The 26,231-nt window shown below is 35.1% G+C and overlaps 1 protein-coding gene across 1 annotated transcript in view; it reads right to left on the bottom strand.

Moving 5' to 3' along the window:
- Nucleotides 1-26,231, bottom strand: part of SNTG1 (syntrophin gamma 1) — a 355,089-nt gene that overhangs the window by 69,263 nt on the left and 259,595 nt on the right. The window contains exon 12 of the mRNA XM_086742308.1: nucleotides 1,129-1,167. Coding sequence (XP_086598434.1) covers nucleotides 1,129-1,167 — 39 coding nt within the window. The remainder of the gene's footprint in view (nucleotides 1-1,128; nucleotides 1,168-26,231) is intronic.

The raw sequence follows: 26,231 nt of genomic DNA, 5'->3' as shown, positions 1-26,231 counted from the left end.
GGAGGAGCAGAGATCCATGGAGGACCCCACGCCAGGGCAGGCAGATGCCTGAAGGAGGCTGTGGCCTGTGGAGGGACCACACTGGGGCAGTTGGTTCCTGAGGGACTGCACCCCGTGGAAAAGGACCCCATGCTGAAGCAGGGGAGGAATGTGAGGAGTTCTTCCCCTGAGGAGGAAAGAGCAGCAGAAACCACATGTGACTAACTGACCACAACCTCCATTTCCTATTCCCCTCCTCCTCTCTTGGGGAGGAGGTGGAGATAATCCAGAATGAAGTTAAGCATGGGAAAGAGGGGGAGAGGGGTGGGGAAGTTTGATTTTTTTTTCTCTCTCTCATTATCTTGCTTTGGTTTTATTGTTAATAAATTTAATTATTTTTCCCAAGTTGAGTCTGTTTTCCCTGTAACAGTAACTTCAATGATCTCTCCCTGTCCTTATCTCAAACCTCAAGCCTTTTTTCTTATATTATCTCTCCCTATTCTCTCAGAGGGGAGAGTGAGTGAGAGACTGCATAGCTTGGTCCCAAGCGGGGCTAAACTATGGCAGCAACACATTTGGTTTCCCACCAAGGAAGGATAAGATTTAGTAAGAAAGACTATCTAATGTTGATTTCCTTGGATGCTATCAAGTCAATTTCCAACTGAAATCAGCACATTCACAAACTCCCATGCCCAAATGCAAGTGTTATCTTCAGTTTGTTCCAAATTCTGCTACCCAATCCATAACGTTGTGCAATTATTTTTTTATGTCTGCATTTCGACAATATAATTCATACATTTTTAGAATTTTACAACATTGATGGATCCTGCCTCATTTTATAAAGAATAACAATCTAATTCTGCCTTTAATAGTAAGATAGGTAAGATGCAATCTGAAGAAAATTTTTATATACATATATATATATGCATTAAGTAGGCTAATTTGAAAGGATTAGGCATGATCTTACTTTGACCAAACACTCAAGTTCCTTTTGACTTTGGAAAAAAAACCCACCTATTTTGAGGCAGCAAGGTACTCTCTAAAGAAAAACTACTGGGAATTCTTGAGCTAGAATAATGCATAGATACCACACAATAAGTACAGTTGAAATGAAAATTATGAAACAACCCCCAATTTTCTTTTTCTTACCTGCTGGTTTACGGGAAAATTCCTGTTGATTTTTTTAATCTATAAAAATAACAAAGAAATAGATTAATACTCAGTCATTAGAAGAAAAAAAAAAAACAAAATCTTGAATTTTAGAGACATATATTAGACATTGCCTTCCAAATTATGTATGTAAAATGAAAAATCTCCTATAGTAAAGGGACTGGAATCTTTGGCAAGTTGATGTGAATAATGAGACATTTCTGCAGTCACTGTGTCTGCACTGCAACACTATGTCTTTTGCTCTTTTCTGGTTAGAAAGCATAAACATGAACTAAAGTATTTAACTATATAAGTAATTTAGAACAACTTACTGCCATCCACCAAAGTAATGAAGGTTTAAGGAAATTCCTTTCCTTAAAAAATGATGCAAAATTGGCCTCGTATAGCCTTTGAAACATCCCTTATTCTACACTTTTATCCTAGGTGCAAAATCAAGTGTGCAAAATCAAGTTTTATAATTTGTAAAGGTTGTTTTTTTTTTTTCTTACAATATTCAAGAATATCCCCAGGGTAAAAAGAGAAAACCAGTCTGAGACGCCTGATTCACAAGGAGTTTGTATGTAGCCCTGAAGATAATTGAGTCCTTCTAAATAAGGATTGTCAGCCTTCTGATACAAAAGTGTCCAATAAAAGGAGAATTAAGTGTGGAACACACCATTCCTGTCATTAGTAGAACAAAAATGTTCTTTCTTATGTTAAGCATAAGCTCTGAAAGCTTTTGAGCAAACCTCATAAATCTACCATGTGCATTCATGACAGGCACTTAATACCTAAGATTTATTTTTTGCTCTCTTATGTTAGTTTTTCACAATTGTTTTTGTACCTATGGGCAAATTCTCTAAATTAAAGACATCGTCAACTAGAAATCAATTGTATAGCCCTGAAAGCCCTGAAACCACATTTACACTGCTTCAACCGAAGGTATTATATCTTTTTAGAAGAAAAGAAGAATCACCACTTAATTTTCTCCAGTGTTTACAATATGATCTCTGAACAACTATATGCAGATATCTGAGTGACACTGTGTTTTCCAGACTTTAAAATAGACTGTTTGCTGCAGTGGTAACCTCTTTGCATTCTTTATGCAAATACTGAGCAAGTCTGTAAGTCTGTCACTGATCTCCAACAGTTTCCCTATCAAAGGGTAATTCTTACTGTCAAGAACATGCTGGTAAGAAATTTCAGTTGGTTTTCAAATGTATCCTGAATCAAAAGTGTCAGAAGAACATTTTGACCCTCCCTTCCTGCAGGTACATCAGCTTCAGTTTCCTCCTTTCTTCAATATAAGTTAAGGGGAAGCATTAGAGGAGCTAAGACATTTGGTGGACAAAGTATTAAAATAAAATGAATCCCTTCTTTATAAGATACTATAAGATTTCTTAAAATAAAAGGTAGATGAAAAACCCAGGTTTTTGACAGAAAAATAGAGATTTCAAGACTTCAGGGATTTATTCTTAAATCTGGCACAAAACACTCCAGCATGATAAATTGCTGTTTGTGTTAGTAGCTGCTATTAAAATCCTTGTCAAAACTGTGTATTTCTTTCTAGTTTAAGCAAATACTAGAGCCAATACTGTGAAAAATTTAAGTTATGAAAGAACATTGTCAATAAAAACAGATTTTACTATTCTAAATAAAATACTGAAAATATCTTTTTAGGGGCAAGTTACAGTTACATATTCAATACTTTGAGGGTATTTTTGTTTACTTCATATAAAAAGATTAAATTTTTAACAGAAATAAAGTACATTAGGAGACTTGTTTATTTTCAAATGTTCCTGGGAATTGTAAATGCATGATCCAAATATAATTTTCTCAATTCACAGATTTCTAGCTCTTTTTTAAAGTATGATCTAAGCTCCTACATTGCATAGTTGTTTTAACTGTTGTTACTTTGATGAATTGAAACAATCATGTTTATCTTTCAGGTAATATGGTGATGATTTCTTGAAACATTATTTCTAACTACATTATAGTTTGCAAACTGCATTATAGGTTTTCAGTTCTACTTGGAACTAAAAACTGTTAAGTGTGGTTAGTTTTAGGAACACCCTAAATGTTTATCATTCACATGCATAAATATTGGACGTTACACAAATAACAATTATGCAGCAGAAGTCACTGATCTTTAAGATTGTGATATATGCTGTCTTGAGAACATGGAAAGAAAAAAATATCATGTCACAAAATTCACTGAGTAAAATTTAATCTATAGATGATCCAGATGCACCAATCCTTAGGAACCAAAATCTAAATGTAAACATTTTTCACAAATGAAAAGAGAATAAAAAAAAATAATCTTCTGTTACTTGACAGATTATCTGAAAGAGAAATGTTCCCTCAGTTTTCCATAGCATTACTGGTCTCAGAGTAATACTGTTATTTATTAAGCACAGTCACAGCACAGAACACTATGTAACTGATGCAAATTAACAACATTTGTTTTCATCAGAGGACACCAGTATGATACACTGCAGACATATATGCACATATTATTTTTAAATAAAACACTCTGGAACATAATACACTAAGAAAGAAAGGCAGGCACTCTGAAAACATTCTTTAGAAAGATGTATTTATCCAGAGCAATAAAAAATCAGGAGTGGCACAAGAAGAGATAAAAGAAGAAGCTAGTAAACAAACTCTGTTCTGAAGGCAAAGATAAAGGAAGCATTATGAAAGCTGAACTGAAGCTAGCAAGAACTACCTGCCTCTACTTCATGTTCAAAAAACAGATGATGAGGGGTGAAATTATATTCTGGTTCTACTTCCATGAATGCAGATTAGGAAAAAAAAAAATTCTAAGAACACCACAGAGAAAGTATTGTGGAATTTGGTGATGACATAAACATGGAAGGAGGAAGAAGGCGTCAAAAATAAGGTCTCTGCATTATGTTGCATCTGACTAGTAAATAGGCAAGTGATGTCGATATGAGACCTGTAGTGAAATAAAAGATTTTAGTGGAAGCTATCATAGAAGAATAGTTTGAAGCATAATTGATTGTGATAAGGGTACAAACATATAGGATGAGATATGTTCTAAAAATTCAACTGGCCATCATAGCCATGAAGAATACAGGATAGGGAGATAATATGAAGTGAGACATAGAGAAGAATGCATCATGGTCAAATTCAATTTATTTTGTGCACTAGATGTTGCCACCACAGATGGATAGTTTTCACAGTGATGGCTGTGCATGCTCTGCAGAAGAAACAAATAAGAACATGGAAAACAAACATGGAACACATCACTCCTCAGCAGAGTGAACAGATGAGCAGGCTTTGCCTTCAGGTGTGCATGGCGATTGCAATTTAAGAAAAAAAAAAATAATTATTTTATTTAACAGTCTTCATGTCAGAGAAGCAGGAATCTAGAACACCTTTCCATACTATTATATTTTTGTGTCAATTGTACCCTATTATTGTTGCCCTCTGCTGGCATGAAGGTGATTAAGTTCACAAAAACTGGATTTTAAACTTTCACATTTAGCTGAAACTGAATTGAATTGTTCACTCCTGTGAGAAATACTATTTCAGACCTACTTTGAGCAAATAGAACTGCAAAAACTATTTTCAGGTTCCATAAGAGCATTTTAAAGTGCAATCTCAAAATGCTATTTATTAGGGGTTTGTTTGACCTTTTTTACCTATTTATTTTAATAAAATTTGCTATTCCAGTGTAGTCACAGGATCCTCATGAGATGAGGAAATGTGCCTTTCAATGAGCACATACCACCCTAGGGACTGTTAAGGGCAGTATGACCTAGAGGTAAGGGCACTGATTCCAGGTTTTTCCAATTCTTAAAAGTTTAAATAGAAGCAATCATATGTTTGAAAACTATGTATCCTATGGTTGCTTTAATCCTATTTCCTGAAAAAAAAATACTGGGAAAGATGATTAATGACAGTGTGAGTCTCAGGTATCACAACTGGTCCTCTTCAAGAAGCAATAATATAGTAGGTGTTAGCTGTCAGGACAGAGTGCTTGACAGAGACCATTCCCTCAGAGTAGCTAAAGGAATAGTCAAGACCGATGGGCAACATTTGGAACAAGTGGGCACCAGCTCCTGCTCAGTATTTTGTTGACTTAGACAGTAGAACAGATCCTCCCACACTTTCACAAATGATTGGATCTACCATTTTCTTGCAGTCTGTATATGTCATGTAACTTTGCAGGTCTCCTTCCTTATCAGAAATTTTCCAATTAAAAAAGAACCCCTTATTATTTTAATTTATGCTGGTCATATATTTGGGTTTCCCCAAACAATTTAGACTCTGTAGCCATCTTCATCAATTGTTAGCATTACATAATTGCTGATTTACATTCATTAACAGCTAATTAAAATATGATAGCTTCACAAGAATGTAAATTCTTTAAATAGTTCTTAACTTTATCTTGTGCATTAAAGCAACAATATAGTTCATGCCAATGGGATGTTAAGTGTGAACAGGTAGCAAGATGATAGTTACAATTTGAATCACTTTGGAAAAAAAAAAAATTAATCCATACAGTTAATGAATGAGTAAGAAAGAGTATATAAGTAACATTTGGAATTATTAGTTGATTAGTCTTATCTTCTGCCCTTGCTAGACTTTTGTTTGCTCAACAAATGATAGGTAAGTTGTGGTAAGGTGGTGAAATTTCATTATCCAAGAACATACGTGCATTGAAAAAAGTAGAAAATCAGAGAAAATTTGAAAGAAGCATGCAACAGTTCACACAAAATACATCATACATTGGTGAATACACTCAAATATATGTATAACTGCCTAATAACTGAATGTAGAAATTCTTGATGCTGGCTTTACAAGCTGTAGTAGATTCTAGAGTTTAGACTTAAAATCCATATAAGCTACGATATGCAAAGTGATTGTAGCATGTTCTGGAAAATATGGGAGCATAGGAACTATTTAATGCAACATTCATGTCTGTTTCCTGACCTACCAGGGATTATGCTATTCTTTATTGTCTGTTGATCACATTTTACCAGCTAAATGGTTCAAAGGATAGAAAGATTGAGATTACTACAATGATTTCTAGTATTTTTCATGCCTTAGTCAGATATTTCTCAAGACTAGATGCACTGGATTGCCAATGCCTGAATGAACTCAGCATCAAGGTCCTTGAAGGAAGAAAGGGAAAAAACAGAATATATGAACATCTATACAGAGGAGAGGTTTGATACAAAACTGAATAACAAATAAGCATAAACACAACCTCTGCTTTAGAATCTGTTCCTGTAGATCCCTGTAGGCTGAATCATTCTGACTATGGTTTCTAGATGAGAACAAAAGTGACAAACAAGATGATATATCTTACAATTTATATAATAAATTATATAAAATCTCTCTCAGGAGTAAAAAAAAAATTACAAAAAAAGATCAAATACTTGTGAAGAGTATAGACAATTAAGACATAGTAGGCATAATTTAGGAAGTCCCTTATCAGCTGACTGAAGAAGTCCCAAAGTAGCAGTTGGCTCGAAAGACAAAGAAAAATATAACCATACTTTTCCTATTGCCAAGCAGAGGATTAGATGGATCTTTGCTCTGGTTAAATATTAGCACTTAACCTTCTCATGGATCATCTTAATCCATCTGGAAATAAAAAGTTTTCCTTTGAATCCTACATATAAGTAGATTAAGAAAGGCCTGAGATAGTCCTGAGGTCTCATCTGGAAAGCAGTCCTATAATTCCACAAGCTTCCTTTTAAATTATTGTACTCACTGCACTCGTATAAGCCAGTTGTACAAAGTATACAGAGAGCTTGGAGAGCTTCCATGTTTTGGTGAGCTCCCATACATGCAGATATTTGAGAAATACTTTTGGAGACAACAAAGAATGGCTAATAAGACTCAGGAATGCTGCTCCCTGGAAAAAAAAAAAAAAAAAAAAAAAAAAGGTTGAAAACAAATCATTCCTAAAGTCTTGAATTGATGCATGCAAAGAAAAGATTTGTTTACTGAGAGTTAGTGTCAATTTATGGCATGTAAGAGCACTATTGAAAGACAAAGGCCATATGAACTATGATTGCAATCCTGCATACCATCAAACTTCTTTCATTTGCTTTCTCACTCAAAAGGATTCATTGATGCATTGAACACTACCAACACAGCAGTAACAGATGGATATTAGAAAGAAATACCAGATTTGTGCCTATTACATGAAAGTATAGTGACAGCCTTAAGGACAAAAGCGCAAAACCTAGTCTTCACACATCTGTGATGTTCCAGCAATAGGACTGCAATTATTTTTACTTTTTTTTTTTTTTTAAAGGTTCATTTAACAGATGAATGACTTAATTTAATCCTGTAATACTTAACACCTATTCCTAAGTTTGGACATTACCTTAATGATAATATTGCTATTGTGCTTCTTTAAAGAAAACACTTGTGTTACAAACAACACAGTTTCACACAATGAATCTCCATAATCAGCAGCATCTATATTATTAAAGAGACAATGATAACAACTGAAAGCTAGTGCCTGAAAAGTGTACTATGGTCCCATCTGAAAGTGAGAAACATGTCTCTCTATTGAAGGTTTACTAGAAACACTGTGAACAATAAGAATTGAAAAAAAATATGAAAAAAAATACCCAGAAGGAGATACAAGAAGCATTGTTTCAGATAATGAAATGCAACTGGATAATTGTGGTTTATATCATAATAGTGATTGCTTATTGGAGTACGATTAGTGCAGTATCAATCACACTAAGTATAAAAAAGCTGGTGTAGGTAATCATTAGTAAAACATCTACTCACAAAATAGTGAAATATATTTCTCTTGAGTACCTCTTTAATTTGCAATTTAAAACAATTTCACTATCCACCAAAGAAAAACAGTTTGCAATGGAATTCCATCTGAATACTTCACAGGTATTCAAATCCATTTTACTTCTTGTTAAGAAAACACACGTGGATTCCTGAGTAAAGATGTAGTGAACCTAGCAACTATCAATCCAGTCTTCCTTTAAAGATATCAAGGGCTTGCATTTGAAATATAACTTTTCCAGATTCCCCTAGCTAATCTTTTTAAAATTATGAATTCTAAGTCACTTGTACCCAAAATACTTCAAATATAAACCTTATGTATCTTCTATAGCTGGAAATACTATACTCTAGAAGCTATCAGGGGCCTCAAGAATACATATTTTATTATTTTCCTTTGAATTCTCAACACTGAAGGAAAGTTTAGTTGAAATTTCACCCTATTTTTCAATAATGTTTTACTTAGCTGTTATATCTTTCTCTATACAATAGTGATTATGACTTTTGTTAAAAATTAAATAAAATAAACCCTAAGCTTTCAAAACTCTCAGTGCTAAAAGAAAGCTATAACAGGGAAACAAGTTTAATAGTTGGAAGATAATGCTTGGCACTAGGAATCTACAATTCATTTCCCCAGACTATTATTGACTTACTTTGGGATCCTAAACTTCCAAATTTCACTAAATGCATTAGTTTAAAATAGTATGCTTGAATTATTACACTTTAATTTAGTTTGACTGAGAACATAGCAAAATAATATTTAAAGTTCAGAATATGCTAGGAGTAGCAGCTCATAATGACTGATTTAGTAGATGACAAAATGCAAAAGAAGCAGTTACATCCTCAGCACATTACTAGATCAAAACACCAAGACCCTGGAGCTTCAAGGTATCTGCACTTGTCAAAAGAACTAAGTTAAGGCAAAGAAAATAACTAGATTTTGAAGTAAGAGCACAGTGAAGAAAACCCTGGATCACCCTCCTTCACAAAATCATGGCAGTAATACGTATCTGTCTGTACAAACACCCATAAGAAATGCTTGAATATACAAACTCCTGAAAAGGAACATAATCTTATCAAACAAGTGTGCTAGATATGATTAAGAAATGTCATTGATCTAATCAGAATTTTTTTTTGGAGATGAAATAATTTTTTTCAAAGCTGGTATATAGTTTACAAATCTAAATGTAGTATGCAAGACTGACATTTACTTAATGCATTATAATATTTGTGTTTGTTACGAAACTTGGATGATGACAAACAAGACAATATTCATATAGAAAAACAAAACAAACAACCCTGAGTGTGTTTGTCGTTTGGAAAGTATTTATGTTATAATTTTGGTAATTCATAGTCAGGAAGGAAAAATAAAATCTAAAAATGAATATGTACTGTGTGTAGCTAGTGTTAGAGTGACACAGCACTTGAGATGATGAGATTGGTATTTAACAAGGATGAGTTTCAATGGGAACAATTATCTAAATGCAAATAATCAATCAGATGGTTGATTATCTGGTTTAGATGCTTGATAAACAGGTCTGTAGCTTTTAGCCTCTCTATCCATCAGTTATTACTGCAGAATATGCAACTCCATGTCATGCTTCAGGCAGAAACCAGATTATTAAATTGTTAGAAATTGATCTAGACATCTCTCCTGGTTTAAAACATCTGGCTGCGCCTGCCAGAGATTCCCCTGCAGCCCATGGTGCAGCCCATGGTGAAGCAGGCTGTCCCCCTGCAGCCCACGGAGGCCCACGGAGGCCCAGAGATCCACCTGCAGCCCATGGAGGACCACATGTCAGGGCAGACAGATGTCTGAAGTAGGTTGTGGCCCATGGAGGGCCCATGCTGGGGCAGCCATTCCAGAGGGAATGCACCTCGTGGAAAAAATGACCCCGCGCTGGAGCAGTTCATCAAAGACTGTAGCCCGTGGGAGGGACCCCATGATGGAGCAGGGGAGGAATGTGAGGATTTCTTCCCCAAAGGAGGAAGGAGCGGCAGAAAGTGACATGTGATGAACTGACCATAACCTCCAGTCCTTATTCTCCCCCGTGCCGCTCGGGGGAGGGGGAAAGGAGGTAGAAATAATTGAATATAAAGTTAAGCCTGGGAAGAGGGAGGGGTGGGGAGAAGTTACTTTGTTCTCTTTTTCATTATCCTGCTTTGGTTTTAGTAATAAATAAATATTTTTCCCCAAGTTGAGCCTGTTTTGCCAGTAACAGTAACTTTAAGGATCTCTCCCTGTCCTTATGTCAAACCTTGAGCATTTTTCTTATATTATTTCTCCCTGTTCCCTTGGAGGGTGGGGGGAGTGAGCAAGAGACTATGCAGTTTGGTCCTGAGTGAGGCTAAACTATGACAAGCAACTCAATAGATCAAAGTTGTCTGCCCAACCCATTTGTACAGTCCTGCCATGATGGCACCCTCAACACCTTATCAGCCAGTACAGCTCTATACCACAGAATATATATATTATATATATCTCCTTTTAGCACAGAATCGTCATATCATAGAATCGTTTGAGTTGGAAGGGACCTTACAAATCTAGTTCCAACTTCTCTGCTGTGGACAGGGACAACTTCCACCAGACCAGGTTGCTCAAAGCCCCATCCAACCAGGCCTTAAACACTTCCAGGAACAGAGCATCCACAACTTCTCTGGGCAACCTGTTCCAGTGCCTCACCACCCTCATAGTGAAGAATGTCTTCTTTACGTCTAATCTAAATCTACTCTTTTTCAGTTTAAACCCATTACCCCTTGTCCTATCACTACATGCCCTTGTCAAAAGTTCCTCTCCAGATTTCTTGCAGGCCCCCTTTACATACTGAAAGGCTGCTATAAGGTCTCCCTGGAGCATTTTCTTAGCCAAGCTGAACAGCCCCAACTCTCTCAGCCTGTCCTCACAGGAGAGGTGCTCTAGCCCTCTGATCATCTTCACGGCCCTCTCCGGAGGTGGACCATATTAAAACATTAGACCCTTTCTGTCTGCAGTTTAAGCCTATTACTTCTCATGTAATCCATCACAGAAACAAAGGAGAAACTGCCTGCTCTTCGTGTATCTTTTCTAAAGTTGAAACATTATTCTTTTTTTTTCAGGCTAAGCAGTTCCATTTCACCCTGTATTTCTTTGCAAGTTCATGCTATTGTCAAAGAAGCCAAAGTCCTCTTTGGTGACACTCCTTCTGCATATAAGTATTATAGGACGCATTTTTCCTGCACGATCAGGAGGATTGACTAGCACATTACAACAGCTCTGACTCTCCAAGAGTCTCATAGTCACTTTTGATCTGCTTAGAATCACACTGAAATCAGTCATGCCTGTGTGAATGAGCAGTCTCAGTTAATCGTCATTTGGCTAGATAGCTTTGGCAACATCCCTCAGATTTAAGCCTCTGGGAAACAGAAGGCTTCCCACAATGTTAGGTCCAGTCACCCGATTGAATTTTTCGTCACAGACAGGAGTGAGTCACTCATGACTAATACATCTGTTCCTCATGGGAAGCATGATCATTAATCTCACAGCTTTTCCAGCCTCCTAGGTTTTAATTTTTTTTTTTCTCCACTCTGTTATTAAGATGGAAACTTTATTGTGGGCAGCACTGCAATACCTGAGAAGGGATCATCTCCCTATGAAGAAGTCCTGCTAGTAGAAACCTCTTGTTAGCCAGGTTTTACTCATTCACAGTAGGTGCTATTGTGGATCTTCCAGGAATGTTATCAATCACCTTATCCACACCTTCCAATTCCAGATTTCACTCTGTTTGACAGATTTCTCATGCAGCTTCTTTTAAGAGATTTCATGAGCAGGTATGCTCGAATTTGAGCATCCTTATCACTCCACAGCCTTCTTTGTGAAAGGAACTGCAAACCATAACTCCTACAAATTCAGTTGACGATTTGGATTGAAACATCTATAGTTTTTGTTCCCATTTAGAGTTTCCATTTGTACCACTAACAGGTGCTGGAAGCAAAATACCTCATAACAGAATCTATATTCCCATCATCACTTTGCTCTCTATATGGTATACTTGAAACTCATTTCTTTCCTCATTTTCCTTCCCCCTAAAAGTCCTATTCACAGCTTTTGCTTTTTCACTCAGCCACATGGCTCCTTGTCTTTTAGGTCCCTCTTGTGGACCTAAGTTGGGGTCCCCAACTTGGTCTTTTCACTCTGACTTGGCTGAAACAGCATGAGAGACAGTTTGTTCAAGACTCAGCTAAATCTATTGTGTTCCTATGCTCTTAGTCTATCAGCAGGCTTCTGACCTTGCCCATGAAGAGTTCCCAAGTTTTGCCACGTTTTGCATTATTTCAGGACTCCTCACTTCAGTAGAGATAACAGCATTTGCAGTTCACACTCTGGCATTTAATAAGACAAAGGGGGTAATAAAATGGCAGAAGAAATGGAGAATTTTACACAATTATATGTAACACATGAGACAATTAACCCTCTTGACACAACCTGATGCCCCGTAGAAATGTAGCTAGTGATTTTAAAAACACATGTAATACTTATACCATAGCATATCGGTCTAAATGATTTCCTGCTGGCAAAGTTCAATAAATTGACCAGTTGCCAGTGGCACAGACAAATATCTTTGCCTGAGGCAATGAAGCTAAAGGGGCTTTCTGTACTCTCTACAGGTATTATATCTTCCACCACCCCACCACCAACTCAAATTTGTTTACTTTAATTTAAGTGCATTAAAAATAAAATTATAGAAACACCTAGTTTTTGTTGTATTGTGTCACATCTCACTTTTTCTGTCTAAAAGAATTACACACTTTTATTCTCTTGGAGCTCTCAGGAAGAACAGCAATACTTATGAGACAATTTGGCTGACAGTACCAGATAACAAACTGCTTGTGAGTTAGCTAAAGAGATCACCTGTTATTACATCACTTCAATAATTCGGTTGACATAATATGAAATACCCGTTGAGGCATTATGTTTGCATGATACTAAACTAAGTGCTAACACAATCACTAAATTTTATACTAAAAAAATAATTAAATATTTTCATACGTCACTGTGAGACGGGTTTAAAAACTTTAGTTTTTCAGTAGTTGTTGCCGCTGAAAGCTCACCATTCATCTATATAACTAAGAATTTTAAATTTCACTTGAAACACTAGAAAATTATTTTGTGGTACTTTTATATTTAAAGGTCATGTCCTCATATTTTGTAAAATAGAATCATAGAATCATAGAATGATTAGGGTTGGAAAGGACCTTCAAAGGTCATCTAGTTCAACCCCCTTGCAAGGAGCTGATCCCTCCTCCTTATACACAATGGGGCTCACTGTACTCTGCATTCAGATTAATCACAGACCCACTCCAGCACTGTATTCAGTTACACTCTGAGCTGGTTTTCAGTGAGAAACTCTTTTGCAATAAAACTTCTGCATTACTTTAAGTAGTAAAGATTGGACTCTCCTTCTTTCCTACTTAACAAGCTACTGAGCCATTAGCTTAAAAAGTCTTGAATTTTGTTCCCTTCAAAAGAATGCAGTTCCTTATGCTTATCTCCAATTCCACCTCATAACTAAGAATTAATTATAAAATTTTAAGTAAAAGTCCTCATAAATATGAGGTTTCTCAAGTATCTTCAGGTATTTCTGAAAGGAATGCTCAAATACTCAGCACTATGGTCATATACAAGTGTAAAGACGTATGTTCCTGTGGGGTCATGGCTGAAAGACAGGCAAAGGGGCAGAATATGTCAAAATATCAAAAAGGGTAAGGCAATTTTTTTTTCAGAGACCAATTAATTTTCAAGCTCAGACTTTTTTTTTTTTTTAATAAGGATGTTAAATACTGAACTACATTTGAGGTCTATTTCAATTTTGACAACAATAATGTTAAATTGACATAGTAGTAATAGATGGGATATTTTTCTTGCCTTGGATATGACCATGTAATCCTTAAACAGGAAGAGTTATGAATAATTAAGAATCAACAGAATTTCCCCAGTCTCTCATGAATTACCAATTTCTTGGCATTAAGAATGACTAAGACAAGCGGTGACAGTACCACAAGTAAATTTAAAGATGCCTTTTGCTTTAATGTGCATTTCAGAGTAGCATGTGAGAAAACTATGAACTGTTATTGAATTTCACTCTATTATACTGGGCCAAATATCATCTTTGAAAATAATTTCTCAACAGAGAACAGAAGAAAGGTAAAATATATTTCAAATCCATTTAAAAATGACATATTTCTGCATGAGTGAGAGTTTTCACATCCTATATAAAGTTCAAGAAACATTTTTAAGATCTTTCACTGGAAGTGCATGTGTCAGTAGATTTCAGAACAGTAACTCACTGCCTAATTGCATTTCAGTAGTAAAAGATTGTTTACTCAAAAGTACAGATTTTTTCTATATCAATAGTTTTTGTAGTCCATAGAAAAACATAATGTTATAAGTTAATAAATACAAATTTCGTCTTTTCAACATATCAACATGTGTCAATTTCTCTAAGTTTAAACAGTAAAAAACAAAATCAAAGCAAGAATCATCCTTCTGACCCTTAAATTATTGGAATTAAATAAACAAATTATTTATTTTTCCACAATGCCTTCTCTCATCAGTCTAGTGAAGTTTTAGTTATTAATCATGGACGTTATCTTTCCTGAAAGAAAAAAGTATGGCACACATGCTCAGAAAATTACTACAGCACTATAGTTAAAAGAAAATCAGGAAACAAATTATTCAGCAAAGGTATAATGAACCATGAAGGCACTGGCATGAGTAAAACACAAAAGCTGTAATTTACAAGTGAAATGTGTATGTGAAGTTGCAACAACAACAAAAAAAAAGTATAATGAGTAAAATTGTATGTGGTGACACTGTTATATACTGTCATGATGTGGGAATTAGCTGTATAAACTTGATGTTATTATAATAACACTTTAAATAGTAATATATATCAGAATGGTATGTTATGTGGAGAATTTAGAACTGAACAAAGCAATTAAATATCTGAATAATACCATGTCTATTCATAAAGTATAGGCTGCAGTGAGAGTATAACCTCAAAGCTCAAGAAGAAAAAAATCCCAAAAATGAATGAAGGCAGCAATTCCTATATCAAATCTAGAATTACTCTTTCACTATAGTGCTAACTGTTCCTAGCTGTAGTTAGGTGGGTATTAACACATACAATTTGCAAAAGATTTAGTTTTCAGCTGGTCATGACTGAAACAAATAATAATGAAATTAAGTCACAGCTATATAAGAACAGTTTTTACGCTGAAACCATATTCATTGGGTGTTCTAAGCCAAACAAAATTTATCATTTCTACTTTACTATTATTTATTTAATCTAGAAAATTTCTGCCGTCAGCAAATGGATTTAGAACAGAAGTTCAATCTTTTGTAGCTTATGAGCAATGTAATTAGGACACAGTTGGAATTATAGAGAATGTGTACTTTTAAAATTGTTCTCCTTATTGTATAACTAGTCTCCTGTCTAGTCTCTAACATGTTCCAACATTATTCAGGATTTTGTCACACTTATAAATGGTGACAATCATCTGTTTACAAGTGACATTTTGAGTAAATTCTGATCCAAAAGAGCATTCAATACTTTGAATTTCTTGTCATTGTCTACCAATAATTTTCTTTTCAATACGTAGTGAATCAACACTTTTCTTGGCCTCTCTCTTATCAGTGGTGTATGCCAAAACTATTTCTTTTCACTGTTACTACTTCCCAGCTGAGGAAATTTTACCTAGTCCTACCACCTTTCTGGTTCTACATACTCATGCTATAGTTCCTGAGCCCACTCTTAATAACAAATTCTACTCTTCTATTCCTTTCCTTTGTTTTAGGTTAATGAAGAGTTCATCATTTAGTCATGTCCCTTCTTGCACTCTCTTTTCTTTCCAGTGGACTAGTAGAGTATGTATGTTACAGAAAATATAGCTATCTATTGATTTTTGATTATACAAGTATGCATATATGAAAATGTAAAATCATTTATTTAGTACTGGTAACTCTGTATTGGTAGACTCCCCTGTGCCCTACAGGAAATAATACTACTGAAATAACAGTAGCAAATAGAGCAACAGAAACAAACCATATAAAGAACTGCTAAGAAACTGATAACAGACTGACAAAAAGAGTGTCGGTGTTGAAAATAATAGTATTAACTTCTCTTGTCCTCTAACACTTGAAGACACCAACATGCAAAAATGTAAGATTTTTTTTTAAGCTGAAAGGTTAATGTTTCTTAAGCTAAAGATTTCTTGTCTATTCAAATCCAAAAAAACCCCACCAAAACCAAACCACTAACCAAAAAGAACCCCATGTCTCAGAGTTGTAGTTCTGATCAGATAAAAAGAACAGGGCTAGTGGAGCTACACAGACCAGTAATGTGGCAAGTTGATTTTTTTATTATTTGCTGATGACTTGGTCAAGATGCAAACTGCCTCCTAAGCCACTTCATTGTAAAGAATGAATGGTATTATAACCAGGAGTAAGTGAGAAGTTTCTGTGAGTCTGTCTTTAGGATTTAAAAAAAAATATAAGCATAAAATGCATAAGCTGTGATTTGTTGCAATTTGTTCTATGAACTTACAAAGGTAATGGGAAGTGAGTTTTGGATTAGAAGACCAAACAGAGGTCAGATGGCTATAATTGCTTTAAGCTAGGTTCAGCCTGCAACCTCTCCAGCTATGTAAATGGCAACTTAATTTACTGGTAGGACCATCTGCAAGCCTCAGCGAATTCCAGTTGCTATCTAAACCTAGGGACTATTCTTTTTAAATTCAAATTGCATAGTATATTTTCCTGACTTCTATTCATTACATTTTGAGATGAAAATGCTGTTTATTGTTACTGTTTGGTAAATGAATGTGCTAATCTCCATACTGCTGCAGCAGTAGCTAGCTTAATTAAGGTGCAGGTATACATTGCTAAATAATCAGGAGAGGTATATAACTTTAAAAGGCAAATAACTTTAAAAATAATCTGCTTAAAACAGCTTCATAGAATCATAGAATCATAGAATGGTTAGGGTTGGAAGGGACCTTCAAAGGTCATCTAGTCCAACCCCCCTGCAAGGAGCAGGGACATCCCTGACTAGGTCAGGTTGCTCAGAGCCTCATCCAGCCTGGCCTTGAACGTTTCCAGAGATGGGGCCTCCACCACCTTTCTGGGCAACCTGTTCCAGTGTTCTATAACTCGCATCGTAAAAAATTTTTTCCTAATTTCTAATCTAAGTCTACCCCCCTCTATTTTAAAACCATTACCTCTCGTCCTATCGCAACAGGCCCTACTAAACAGCCTTTCCCCATCTTTCTTGTAGGCCCCCTTGAGGTACTGGAAGACCGCTATCAGGTCTCCCCAGAGCCTCCTCTTCTCCAGGCTGAAGCTTCTCAAAAGCCGTTTAGAATTTTGTTTGCTATAGTATTTTAAAATTTATAGATTATCAAGATCCATTTATGTTAATCTGGTGCAAAAGGAAATAATTCTGATGTTAAACATGCATGCAGACTATAATTTATCAATTATTTAAAGAGGAACTGAAAAAGAATGTTTAGTACTACAACTCCATAGAGGTTGTCTCAGCCTAAGGACATAATTCTTCTTGTGAAACACCCTATTTAAAATGTAAAAACCCCACCTTTAAAATTAATATTGCTACTGTTACAAAATGAGGCAAACATTTAAGTAGAATGCACACATTATTAAAATATAAGTTTATGAGTAGCCTGTGTTTTTCTGCCTGGCAAAGAAAAAAACAAGTGGTAAAAATAATATATTCACTCCCTCTAACAAGTGCATCATATAAAAATATGTAGAGTTGAATGACACTGTTCACTCCTGAAAGCCAAAATATTGATGTAGTAATTGCTCACTTGTATAAGACTTAATAATTATAAAGCTAATGTCCTTCAGGATTTGCTTCATATTTGAATTTGCATTTCCATGACTCCTCTTACAATAATAAACTTCAAGAGTTTCTTTGCAGATATCTGCAGTATCTCAGGAAAACTCATAAGGAGAAAAAATCTTTGCGATAACTAAGAATACTTCACAGAAGTGACTAATAACATTAATATGGCAAAATGGGAATCTGAAACTGTAAAATAGGTGTCTGAATGCCAGTTCCTTTCATGTCTTTGGCAGTACCTTTCTTCATGAATGGTCCTGATTAAAATGATATTCACAATTGTGTGGATGTTTTCCAATAAAATCAACCTTACTAAAATTTTGGAGGACTAAACTTTTCATGTATTCTCCCTTCTAGAGAGAGTTTAGATTATTCAATCATTTTGCTGCCATAATGTTTTAATTACCTCCCCCCTCTTTCATGAATGGGAACCCTCAGTTTATCTTTCCCATAATGCACACATGAGAAAAGGAATATTGTGTTCTTTCTGAATAGAATAGTAAAGCAATACAATGGATGCTAGGAGTGCCTCTAAATCTACACAGCAGCTGTAGGTTGATATTCCAGTGAAAAAATATTAAACAAATATATATCTAGAAATGTCCAGTAAAACTTGTATTTTCCCTGTACAACAACAAGGCTATTATTTTCCCCAGGCACATCTGTACCTGCGAAGGGAAAGCAGCAGCCACAATGAATGGGAAGGCAAACAGGAAAAGGAAAACAACAGATTTTTTTTTTTCATTTACAACCTTTAATCATCAATGACCGAGGACATTGCTCATAAAGAAAAAAACCAAATTTTACATCAACCTGGCTTCTCCAAAGCAATGCAGGCTAGGTTTGCAGTAATATTTATGCCACAAATTAAGAAACCTCAGCATTCCAAAATGGTGGGGAACACCTCTTATGATGTGAAGCACCTCAAGAAGCATGGATTTTAATTTGATCTCAAATCTGAGAGACATTCTTGTTAGGTTTTAAAAATTTTGTGGATTGCAAAGGAAGTTTTAAGAAGACAGAAGAAAAGAAAAGGGCATAGAAGGCTTATCTGACTACAGCATTCACAAAACCAGAAAATCCTCAGTTGCCCAGTTGAAGACATTTATATGAGGCCTGGTTTTGCTGATCTTTCTATTTCATGGCAAACTTTGCTGCAGATGTTCGTGCCAACTTTTCTCAGTTGTGCTAAAACAACTGTTCGGGGGATTTAACCATTTACAAGATTAGTTAACTAGGTTGGATTAAAAAATCTGCAAAAATAAAAGCTGCACAGTACCTACTTATGATACGGGACATACACTACTCAGGCTGCAGGAGATAAGCACATATCTACTGCACTTCAGCAATACTCCTACTGGATGAATCCTACTGGATAGCCTGGATGAGAGCCCTGTCTCCTGCTAAACAGCAGTGGCATGAATTTTACACATGGCTCAATGGATAGCAAAGAGAACAGTCTCTGGAAGAGGAAGCAGAGCCTCAGCCCTGCTCTGTCTCCAGACATCCTTTGGCCAGGGGTGAGACAGATGGCACCAGGCCTGCAGGCTGAGTGGCACAGAGAGCTCCTGTCTCTCATGTCAGGGAGACTCTTCCAACCTGTAGGCTATTATGCTAAAGTACCCTCTTGCCATTTCCTATTAGAAGTGGGAGAGGTAGATACCTAATTCAAGCAGATTGAATTATCCTCTGGAGATGTCTGCATTCTTTATACAGTTAACAGGATAGAAGTAAGTGCCTAAGTAAGGAGGACTGGTTCACTTTATTCAAGTCTTAAAGACATTTTCTTCTATACACGGACTATGCAGGGAGTTTGTGTGGAGAGGATCTTGCCTGCTCAGGGACAAACACCTAACAGAGAGATCACTAAATTAGATTGAATTCCTAAGGTTTCATTAAAAAAAAAAGTTACAAAAAGAGAAGTCTAGTTCCTTGGCAATCAGATACCAGAAAAAGAACTGCTAAAACTCCTTTGATAATGTTAAATTAGCTGAATTATGTGAGAAGCTGCAGCATGTTGACACACCATAGGAAGTTCTTCCTACTTTTTATTACCTTACAAAATGACCTTAGGAAAAAACCACAATGAAAACAATATTTTCTGCTAGTTAGGTAATGTATTTTTCCCTGGAGAAAACTGCTGTAAGTTTGTGTGATCATTCTCTGATAGACTTAGAAACATTTTTGGATTCCGGATATATACTGTTTTACTCTGCTTTTTTGACTAAGACTCCTTGTCTGTACAAATAGGAAACCTATGAAACATGCAAATAAATCACATCTACAGATTAGTTGCACATATTCAAATCTACCTCTGAACAATTCAATCTAAAGAAAAAAAATCACTTTATCCTGTTATTTAAATGGTCAGTTTACTATTGACATAGTGGGCTATGAAAATACTTTTTACTTCTGTGTGGTTTCTGTGCATCACACTGGAAGAGTAGTAGAATATCTATCAGTAATTTGAAATTGAAATAAAGGTTGTCTTCTGACATTCGAAAAGTAGCCTCATGAATAAAACTGGAATTCATCAAGTTTAAGAGCTAAATTGTATATCTGCATTGACCTTAAATAATCTTTCTGCTAATATAGCTAAAAGTAAGTGTAAGAATTAACAGGCATCAAGTTCTTCCTTGGCTGCATTTTATATTGTATTTTATGATACCAAACCATTAAATAGTCACAAATGAGATGAACAGGTATTCTTTAACTACCTGGTTGCCTCCTTTCCAGAAGTGTTTTATGATTTCCTCATTCTCTATATCCAAAAATTAGTGACTACCTTTTCTATGACAAGAGATTTAATATCAAAATAGAATTTAGGAACTCAGTATGTGCACTTCAGTCATAAACTGCTCTTTCAACAGATTACCCAGGCATGACTGATAATTGGCTCATAAAAAAAAAGCAAAATTGGGGAATAAAGAATTGCTTACTTGCATCAAAGATGAAACTGTATATTCATTTTAATATCTATGAAATATATGTTATTATTACCTTCTGAGACATTATTCCATATAGTAAAGGATTGCAGGTTTGATTTCAGAAAGAAATGAAGCAACAAAAAATTGTTTTATATATTTTTATAGATTTAATGTATTTTTTCTTCTTAACATTTAACACCTATTGAATCAGATTCTCTTGTGTACATATTTGTATGTATATGTACAAATATACACACATAACATTAGAGCACTTTACTTCTTTTTTTTCCTTCAGTTTTAATGACAGGGTTCAATTCTATGATCTCATACAGCTCTTTCCCCAGGATGAAATAACTCTGCTGAAATTCAGGATTCTATGAAGAACATTGTATATTTGGGATCTCTGTTTCACTTATTAACGAAGTTCACAGTTATTTGTATTGAAGAATCAGGATAAATCCAGAAAAGCAAGAAGCCCCTCATGTTTAAGGCAGATACATTCCCCAACAAATCTATTTTTATCCACTCTTTGCTAGCAAATTTCTAAATTAATTCAAGAAAACTATTTAAATTAAACATTTTAATTCATGAACAACAACTTTTATAGGATTCCTAACCTGAAACACTATTAGAAAGCATGGAAAATCAGGCAATTGCACATAAGTCAATGGAAGCTGTGCTTTACGTTACTTTTTAAGTAACTTAGGGTTATTTAAAACCAAAGTTGTCTCAAGTTATTCTGTAAATGCAGTAAAGAAAATTTTCCTTTGTTTCACTGTACTACAGTTCCTGATGGTACAATTAGGAAAATATAATTTTTTCATCCTGTAAAATTGTTTAAAAAATTTTGAAACCATTAAAAAAAAGAAAAAAAAAGTAGAAACCTCTCATATGGTCATCATAAGTAGTTCAAAAGGGTAAAAATCTGCAAAGGAAATTAATAATTCTTCAATGCAGTTAGTCATAGAATACCATACATTGGGAAATGAGAATGAAATTAGGTGTTTCATTCTCAGTTTTTCAAGCTCGACTTCATGACCTCAATGATAGCCTTCAGAACAAATTTTGTTTTCAATTAAGTCATTTTCTGAAATACACTAACTGGTGAGAAAAAAAACCAAAAACAATTCTGCAATCATGTTGATGCCCATACAGGCAATCAGCACGGCTATTATTTCAGACTTTTCCCACAGATGCCTGCCACTTAACTACACAAGGTATTTTTAAGAGATAAGAAACTTGTCACAGAGTTTCGTAACACATTTTGTTAGCAGAGAAATGGCAAGTCCAAAGGATTTGGAGCTCATTTCCTCTGCAGCATATTTTGCCTAGTGGTCTTTTGTTGTTTTGCCTACTTCCCCATCAGCTGGGCTTGTTTGTCCCAACCTCTTTAAACCATCCTGGAATGACTGAAATTCCTGTCTTCTCCTCCAGCCCTCGGCTTCTTCCTCTGAGTCGATTCTCTTTCTCAGGCGAGTATTAACTGTGCACTACCTGAACGCGCTGGTTGTCCTCAGCACTTTATGAAGCAAAACAACCAAATGGAGGAAGTGCTTTCAACACATTAGCCTACTAATAATGTATTCCCTGAGGTGTTTTATGGCTTCTTGAGTGCATTTCAATTTATTTTAATTATTTTTTTTAAATTGGTTGTGGAAGAAAGGCAAAACTTTTGCTATAACCACCTTTTAGAAATATATTTTAAAAGTAAGAGGAAAGGAATGTGAAAACAAGCTAATCTTGCTTTAAAATACAAATAATGATATTCATGTTTGTGGGGGTTTTTTTTTAAGACAGCAAAGAGGAAGGGTAAAAAAAGAAAGGTTATTATTGCCTAGCCTCCCAGTTCCCAGTCACTGTTTTATCAACAGCAGTTTGTGATTCAACAGCCACTTTCAACACACTCTCACTTAAAATAAACCAGTTGTGGAATATTGAACAGTTTACTTCACAACAAAAACTAGGTTAAAGTAGGTGGAAGTCTCCAACTGCTACTGAAAGGGCAGCTTGACATTTTGGCAGGAAAGGGCAACTTGTAACAAGTACTTTCTTTTTCCATGTGCTACCTCTTTGCAAAAACCCAAGTGGCTTCCACCTGCATTTCCAGTCAGACTGCTCTTACTTCCTTTATTCTTGTCATTTTCTTTGCCACTTGAAATCAATTAAGAGATTTTTTTTTTTTTTCTTAATTACAGGTTCCTTGCTACCTTTCACTGGGGTGGGATGTTGGGAGCAAGTATGACGTCCCTACAAGGTGTCTCACAACTAAACAGATTATAGTCTTGATTACAATTTGTCAACTTAAGCTTTCAATAATGACAGAATGAAGGAAGAGAGTGAGTCTCAGAGCATAATATAAATACTACATAGATTAAAGCACGTACCAAATATTCTGATGTTTTGCTTTTATTTAAATAATAGCACAAGGCTACAATTTAATTTGATTCAAGTGCTGAGATTCTTTGTTGTGTGGCAGCATTATATATAAAACTGCAAAAATATCCTCTCTGTATTAATGAGACTTTCTTTTTTTTTTAAGGCTTACATTTAACAGGTAAATTGTGGTTCTTCTGTTTGAAGAATATTTAAAAAGAAGAGCTTTTGATTTTATTGTCTCTAAGGATATTTTTTCTCCTAAATCGTATTTGAGAGCTCTACAGTGATAACTTACAGTAATACAGACAGTAATATTTTTATTAGATATTATTGACCACTGCAAGACTTGTGATACTATGTACAGCAAAAATGGGAAGATATTATTAAAAATAGCATTAATAGATTTAACATTTGGGAGAAGTTAAGCACAGAAAGGCCATTTTATTAATCTGAAAAGCTATCATGACTAACTACAATGTATACTCCAAATCAAGACTGCAAGACTGCATGTCTTAAAGACAAATGCTCTCACCATAATCAGAATGTGTCATAACAAATGCTCTAGCTATAAAGACTTGTTCTTGCTACAAGTTTTGCAGAGAAAGTGACTATTCTGGAAAAAAATGTTCTGGAAAAATATTTCTCAAAAAAAATTGTTTTCTTACACTGTTTTTGTGACCTGCCATGTGCTAGACATTGTTGTTTAAACTCAGGTATATTACAAAAGTGCAGATGAAACACACTGGAACAATAGCAATACAGTTTGGCAAGACTTCACTTGTCTTGCAGCTAAATCAGTACACCCAAGCGGATAACAAATATCCCACAATTCTTCAGTTAACAAGGTACAGGCAACAAGTTAGTAAAATAAGACATGCAGCAAATTGCTCAAAATGTAAGTAAATATGAGACAAGGCCATATGTGAAACTTGATAAGAGTGACATTGAAACAGATGTGTTCTTAAATGTCAGACTGGTAACATCCTGCATTTAAAAAGAGATGAAAAGTAAGAGAGATTTGATTTATGTAATTTTGATGCTACACTGACTACATTTATCCACTTAGATCTCTGTGCCTTAAGAGAACCATATATGGGGGGAAAAAAAGGCAGCAGTATGTTACAAGCACATCCAGTTCTGAGTTTTATATGTTCCTAGAGAGACTTCAGTATTGAAGTGATTAGTTCTATAGGCTTCCTCTCACAAGATCTAGAATGGGATGCAGAACAAAAAAAAAAAAAATAGATGTGTCAGAATTCTGTAAACACCTGAATCCTAATACTGCTTAAAAATCTGTTGAATGTACATTTATTTTATAATGTCCAGTTTACCTGAGTTGTTCTGTCTTGGGAAAGGTAAATTGTACATGTAAAAATTATTCTATTGGTAATATTTTGAAGACTTCCTATAATCTTCTGTTGTTTTGGTCTTCATTTTCCAAGGCTTTCAACTCCTAAATTACAGACAGTATTTGTCTTTTGCACTGCTGCAGAATATATCACTGTATGAGGTTTTATACTAATGTTGATCTTTTCGGATTTGCTCCAAACATGCATAGCTTAGCAAACAACAAAAAAATTAACATTATCGTAACACACTATTCACAGGGCATCTAAGAGCATAAAATCCCTGAAAACTCCCAAATTACTAACATCAGTGCATCCTGATAGTCTGCCATGGTATTTAAACTAAAAAACTGAAATGTGAAATCTGTTCGTTTCATATGAGTGACATTTATTTATTCCCGTCATACAACATTCCACAGTATGTTCTTACTGGTGGTAGCACCCACCAGAAAAATGAGACATTGACTACTAATTTATTTCAATAATTTACTAAACACTGAATGTAGTCCTGTGATATTTTATTCCCACAAGTGGAACAGATCATATTATTCTAACTGGGTTTTTTCCTCCTGTTTTGTACTTTTTTCCTCTTCCTGAACCTAAATGCCTACAGAGTCCCTATACATGTACCCAAACTTCATCATTGTAAAGATAAGGTATTTTTGTTCTCTTTTCTCCAGTGAAAATGAGGACAAATATATTTGTCCTCTAAGTAGCAGTTCCTTTCATTAGGCATCACATTTTAAGCATATGATTAAAGCCATTATTTCAATTGAACTTTTGAACCTTGTTCAAAACAAAGGCTTAAGTTCAGGAAAATTCATACATTGTGTCAAACTCATACTCAGTTTGTAGATCTCTTAATCCTACTGCTTTCGTGCTACTGCCATGCGTCTACCATCAACATATGTGTGCTTCATTAATTTCATAGATATGTGTTATTTTACCTAGAAAACATACCGTAATGGAATAAAGTGAAGTTACTGTAAACTAAGTCTTGCAAGATCTTATGGACGTTCTCAAAATAAATTTAAAACTTTTTGTCACTTCCTGCTTGGCAATGTTACCTCAGTTGCCTGTCATTTTTGGCTGATGAAGTTCGTGTTGTTTCTCCTCTGTCAAGTGCTAGATTCAAGGTAAGAAGCATAAATGTGTAATTGTTGCAGTGTCTCCCAAGGAAATGATGGAAGAGGAAAGGGAAAAGAAGGATCATTGCACTCACTGTATAAAAATCTGCTACAGAGAAAGTAATGGGCAAAAGTGACAAATATTGAGTTGCGAGGATAAATTTCCAAAGACTCTATTAAGGTATAGCCTAGGAGATGCTAACTGTACTGTAATGTGGTTTTTTGTTTTGGTTTGGTTTGGTTTGGTTTTTTTTTTTGTTACAAAGATCTAAAGCTTTTGTTGGGTTTTTTTTGGGGGGTGGGTTTGTTTTGTTTTTTCTTTTGGCAGCACTTGAATACAATATTGTAGCATCCAAATAATTTTCAATTGAACCAAGTTTGAAAAAGACCTTGGGTAAAATCTCATCCCCACTAAAGCCATTACAAAGATTTCTTTCGAGTCCCTCGAAAATTACACCACATAAATTAGAGATGTATTGCAACAGGTGGATCTTTATAGAGCAGTATTTTCTTAGATTTCTCCAGAACATAGCTTCTTTAAAAGTTATGTGGCCTACTGGATACTGTTATCATAAAATTCTTTAACAAAATAGATAGTAAAGAATAGAAATCGGTATCAATTACCAAGAAATTAAT

This window comes from Chlamydotis macqueenii, chromosome 2 (assembly GCF_036417535.1).
Source record: "Chlamydotis macqueenii isolate bChlMac1 chromosome 2, bChlMac1.mat, whole genome shotgun sequence".
In the NCBI taxonomy this organism is placed as follows: domain Eukaryota; kingdom Metazoa; phylum Chordata; class Aves; order Otidiformes; family Otididae; genus Chlamydotis; species Chlamydotis macqueenii.
This window is presented reverse-complemented; position numbering and strand designations above follow the sequence as displayed.